Source organism: Vigna umbellata, chromosome 1 (genome assembly GCF_029865625.1).
Source record: "Vigna umbellata cultivar VRB3 chromosome 1, Vumbellata_1.0, whole genome shotgun sequence".
Lineage (NCBI taxonomy): Eukaryota > Viridiplantae > Streptophyta > Magnoliopsida > Fabales > Fabaceae > Vigna > Vigna umbellata.
Window position 1 is genome coordinate 6,185,377 of NC_142165.1, and position 5,443 is coordinate 6,190,819.

General features: G+C 40.7%; 1 protein-coding gene across 1 annotated transcript; it reads left to right on the top strand.

Moving 5' to 3' along the window:
* Window positions 1-365: 365 nt before the first annotated feature.
* On the top strand, window positions 366-3,144 carry LOC124842392 (Thiamine pyrophosphate dependent pyruvate decarboxylase family protein). Its single transcript, XM_047318862.2, has 2 exons — window positions 366-1,837; window positions 2,646-3,144. The coding sequence occupies exons 1-2, from the start codon at window positions 461-463 to the stop codon at window positions 2,958-2,960; spliced, it is 1,692 nt and encodes a 563-aa protein (XP_047174818.2). The 5' UTR covers window positions 366-460; the 3' UTR covers window positions 2,961-3,144.
* Window positions 3,145-5,443: the final 2,299 nt, after the last annotated feature.

Genomic DNA, 5,443 nt, shown 5'->3' on the forward strand with positions numbered 1-5,443 from the left:
AAAAGCACCTAAAGTTACACCAGTTGTACCAATTTCCGCAGTCATGCCAAATGATTGGAGTGGAACTATCCAAGAACGATTTTGCTTCTTCAAGGTTTAGTTTCTTCTCATTCCAACTCCACACTTAATACAATTATGCCTCCAAAATTCATATAGCTGCATAAGAAATAATAGAAAAATAACATTTATTATTATTATTGTTATTATTAAAACATTATAAAAAATAATCAGTGCCATTGTTTACCAATAATTATAATTACAGTAACTAAGTTATGTAATGAGTTATCTGACTGAAGTCGTGGTTAGGTGGAGGCAAATTCGACAAGGTTCCAAATTTCCACTCGTGTATAAATTCAGATCCGCACGTTAACCAAATCGCAATTCGCACTTCAGAGTCCTATCGCTTTCCACGTAAGTCACACACAAGCTCCAAAAAACAGAAACACTGAATTCACCGCCGATGGAGATCGACGGCAACGTTCTCGCCGCCAAGTCGTTGGTCCGCTTCGGCGTGCGCCATATGTTCGGCGTGGTGGGAATTCCGGTGACTTCGCTGGCAAACCGCGCCGTCGCCCTCGGCGTCCGATTCATCGCCTTCCACAATGAGCAGTCCGCGGGCTACGCCGCCTCTGCCTACGGCTACCTCACCGCGACACCCGGCGTTTTCCTCACCGTCTCCGGCCCCGGCTGCGTCCACGGCCTCGCCGGCCTCTCTAATGCCTCTATCAACACCTGGCCTACCGTCCTGATCTCCGGCTCCTGCGACCAGGCCGACGTCGGCCGCGGCGACTTCCAGGAACTCAACCAGATTGAAGCCACCAAGCCTTTCTCCAAACTCTCCGTCAGAGCCTCTCACATCTCCGAAATCCCGGCCCGTGTGGCCCAAGTTTTGGAATGGGCCCAATCAGGCCGGCCGGGTGGGTGCTACTTAGATCTCCCCACCGATGTCTTACATCAAAAGATATCAGAATCCGAAGCGGAAAAACTCTTGACCGAAGTGGAAAAAAACCGCGCGAAACCCGAACCTTATTCTATTTCCAATTCGAAGATCGAAGAAGCTGTTTCTCTGCTTAGACGTGCGGAGAGGCCGTTGATTGTGTTTGGAAAAGGAGCGGCGTACGCCCGTGCGGAACACGTCCTTACGAAGCTGGTGGAGACGACTGGGATTCCGTTTCTCCCCACTCCGATGGGTAAGGGGTTGTTGCCGGATACTCACGCGCTTGCTGCCACCGCTGCTAGGTCACTCGCGATCGGGAAGTGTGACGTGGCGCTTGTGGTTGGAGCGAGGTTGAATTGGCTTCTCCATTTCGGTGAGCCACCAAAATGGTCGAAGGATGTGAAGTTTATCTTGGTGGATGTGAGTGAGGAGGAGATTGAGCTGAGAAAACCTCACTTGGGTTTGGTGGGTGATGCTAAGCAGGTGATTGAGGTTTTGAATAAGGAGATTAAGGATGACCCGTTTTGCTTGGGGAACACGCATCCATGGGTGCAAGCGATTTCCAACAAGGCGAAGGATAATGTGGCAAAGATGGAGGTTCAGTTGAGGAAGGACGTTGTGCCGTTTAATTTTTTGACGCCTATGAGGATTATACGCGATGCTATTGCGGATTTAGGAAGTCCTGCTCCTATAGTGGTTTCCGAAGGGGCAAATACCATGGATGTGGGAAGGTCTGTGTTGGTTCAGACCGAGCCTCGGACGAGATTGGATGCAGGCACGTGGGGGACCATGGGAGTTGGTCTAGGTTACTGCATTGCCGCCGCTGTTGCTTCTCCGGACCGGCTCGTGGTTGCTGTTGAAGGGGATTCTGGATTTGGGTTTAGTGCCATTGAAGTTGAGGTACATTCTTGACCAATCATGCCTTGTTTATTATGCATAGTAATTACTTAGCTGTTCTTGTGCAATAAGTGTGTATGTGTGTTTGAGAGAGACATTGTCGTTTTTATTCGTTTTACTGTCCTATGCGAACTGAACCAAGTCCTGGAATTGAGATGGCACATGTGCCATCTGTTGGAATAGATTATAGGATGGTGTTCCTGAAGGTGTAAATAGATTTGTTAATTGTGACGAATATATTCCCCTTCTTCTCCCTGTCATTGGAATAGTGGTTCAGCCTACACTGGACTAAACAGTATTATCCCAGTGCTCATTTACTTCGTAGATGAGGGAGTCAAAAACAAAATGGATGAAAAAGTACCTGAGTTCTAAGTCGCATTTGGCTTGCTTAACTGTAGTATCTCAGTAGTATGCGATTTTGACTTCTTTTGAGAACTTCTAAACAAGGTTTTGCTGTTCTTGTTTGTTGTAATTATGCATTTTTCTGTTTTCAGTTATCTTTTCTCAAAGACTTGAGAAGTTTTATATCTTTTAGCCTGAACCAGGAAAATAAGTTTCTTCAAGTTTGAAATGAGAATGCTTATGAATTTTAGTTTATCTAAATGGTTTTCTTGTTTTAATAACTGAGAAACTCAATTTTTGTTAACCATTTATTTTCAAGTTTATAAATTGTTATTATTATATGTATATGCAAATTCTCTCAATTAGCATGACTGTATGATTTCGTATGTTTTTAACGTCATTGTTGCTACTGACGCAATTAATTTTTCGGAATACAAGAATGCCATGTGATGCTTTGTCTTTTTTCCAGACACTGGTTCGGTACCAGCTTCCTGTGGTTGTGATTGTTTTCAACAATGGGGGTGTTTATGGTGGCGATCGGAGACGCCCAGAAGAGATAGATGGACCTCACAAAGGTGATCCTGCCCCTACAGATTTTGTCCCAAATGCAGGATACCATGCTTTGATAGAAGCTTTTGGCGGAAAGGGCTATCTTGTTGGGACGCCTGATGAACTCAAGTTTGCTCTTTCAGAATCGTTCTCTGCTCGGAAACCAGCTGTAATAAATGTTGTGATTGACCCCTATGCCGGTTCAGAGAGCGGGAGGATGCAACACAAAAATTAATTACACTTATTTAGTTGCCAATTACTATATATCATCCTTTCACTTATTTTACTTCTGGTTTTGAATAACACATCGATTGTACTCCTAAGGTTTTTCATGCTTGAATTATCTGTTTCAGCATGGCCATCATCAAGTTTATTTCACTACTATAGAATTGTTTATATAAAAGCTCTCAACTTTTTTCTCTGGATTCCCCTTTATCATTGTCAAAGTGTACATAATGATATTAGTTGAGAGTCCTCAAGGATTCAATGCAATTATGGAGTCTAGTGATTGATTCTCACATTTTCTTTGATGGGGAACTGTTATGTTAACAATAGAGCACAGGGACAGGGAGTACAGCAAATATTGAAAGTTAAACCCACGAAGGAACGAGACTAAAGTAGGGGCTATGGGGCTGTCAAGTGTTTGTGTATCTTTGGAACTTTTGGGGTGAGGGGAAATGATATGATGAGGATGCATGATCTTGAACTTCGATTTACTTTGATAATTAATTGAAGCACCTTCTAATGTTTTTTTTCCATGCTTTTATCTTTCTTGTCTATGGTCCTTCAAATTCATTGTTCATTGTGTCCCTAATTGTCATTGGCTTTTAATTTTCAGCATACTTCTGTTGTTACCTTTATTGAATGATAATGCTATTGTTCTTAATTTTCCTAATCGGTGACTTGCACTTTTGGCCATGTATCTGCTGTGATATGTTGAATACTGTCTAGTAGATATCTGTATCACACCTTTGGTATGCTAACTAGCAAATTTGTGTGGTTTTTGACATTGGAAGAACTGTTGTTTTTTTTTTTTCTGTTTGAGGTGTGGTGTGACCTATACTGTCTGTTGGGCCGTGACCAGTTATTTGAGGTTTGGTGATCTGTGGTCTGGAAATGTTATTGTGAACATATACCCTCATGATTATGCTGTGATAATCCAAAACCACCAGATTCATCTGAGAGTGATTTCACCAAGCAATGGCCTTCGGAGCTCTCTGAGTACCTGAATTTAGATGATGGTCAATGGTCATACGACACAATCACACATTATAGCAACTAAACACTGTAAAAGTAAACACTATAACAGCTAAGACACCTGGAATAGTTCTTATAGCAATTATCCCCCTGAAATTTACACTCTAAGCAACCAGTAACACACAAACCAGCCACTGACATCTAAAAGCAAGGTTCTAACAGATTGAAACCTTCCAACCTAAGCTTAACGTGTTCATACTAGAAGTTATTCTTAGTGTTGTTATGAGTGCATTTGGGTTGCAAAATGGTTTTCTGCCCATGTCTGAAATTGAATTATTGTATGTATTGTGTTGTATTTGCTCTGAACATGTTAAGTCTTGATGGATGTTAATATCACTCCTAGTAATTGTGAGATTTTGGTTTATGGATAAACGTGTAAGTGTTGTTTTGCTAGCCATAATGCATCATAAGTATGTTGTGATTTTGTGTGTGAATGATTTGGTAGAAGCTATTCCTGCATATTTTTCTTTGAGTGGCGGTGATTGTATCTCGGTCAAGACTGCTTCCTGCATCATAATATGTGCCTGGTTCTGTTTTTCCCTTGAGTGGCACAAGTGCTGATGGTTTTATGGTTTGTTTCGGTGTTGATTGACTTCATGACTTGCATTGAAACTGATTTGTCACAGTTGCCTTATGCATTAAATTATTTTGTTCACTCTACATTGTTTAATTGGTTCTATTGTTGATAGGTTCGAATATTGAAAGATATAAGTTTATAACCTGAACAATGTGAATACATTTAACTTAGTTAACTGTCTAGTATCAAGGATGCATGAATTATATGCCCTGGTTGTTAATTTATAATCTGGTTATGAAACTTTATTTGAGTGATGCAAATGATGATGAATGATGAAAGTGTTTTAGGCCAGCAACATGAATCTAGTTACCTGAAATTAACTATATAAAAGTGGTGCCAACGCATGGTGGTTAAGTTAATAGAAGTGAACTCATAGATAGTGTAAGGTTGTGACGCCCTGCTTATGTGATTGCACATATATTGCTTATGATGGGTAGTGCATTTCATCTTTCCTCTAAAACATTCGTGTTGCTGGTAGTTTCATTACAATATGATCTCAATGTTGGAATTATGAATTCCTATGGTTTTATTAATTATTTGTGCCCTGATGATGTCCAAATTGATAACCAAGACTTAGTGTGAGGGTATGTTTGTATTTTTGTTAATGATTGGCTTTTGAGGATCACTTAGTTGGTAGTAAACCTTAACTGTACTTTGGCCTAGGGCTTTCTATGGTGAGGTTGTTATGACTGCCGGAATTAAGTGAGAAAATGGTTGGATCAAATAAAACTGGTCTTACCTTGACAATTATATATTAATAATGAAATCGGTTGATTACGTTTGAAGATGTAGGAATACTATAGGTATTATTGATTCTGCAGAATTAATTTCAGATTTATGGTGAGGTTGTTATGACTGCCAGAATTAAGTGAGAAAATGGTTGG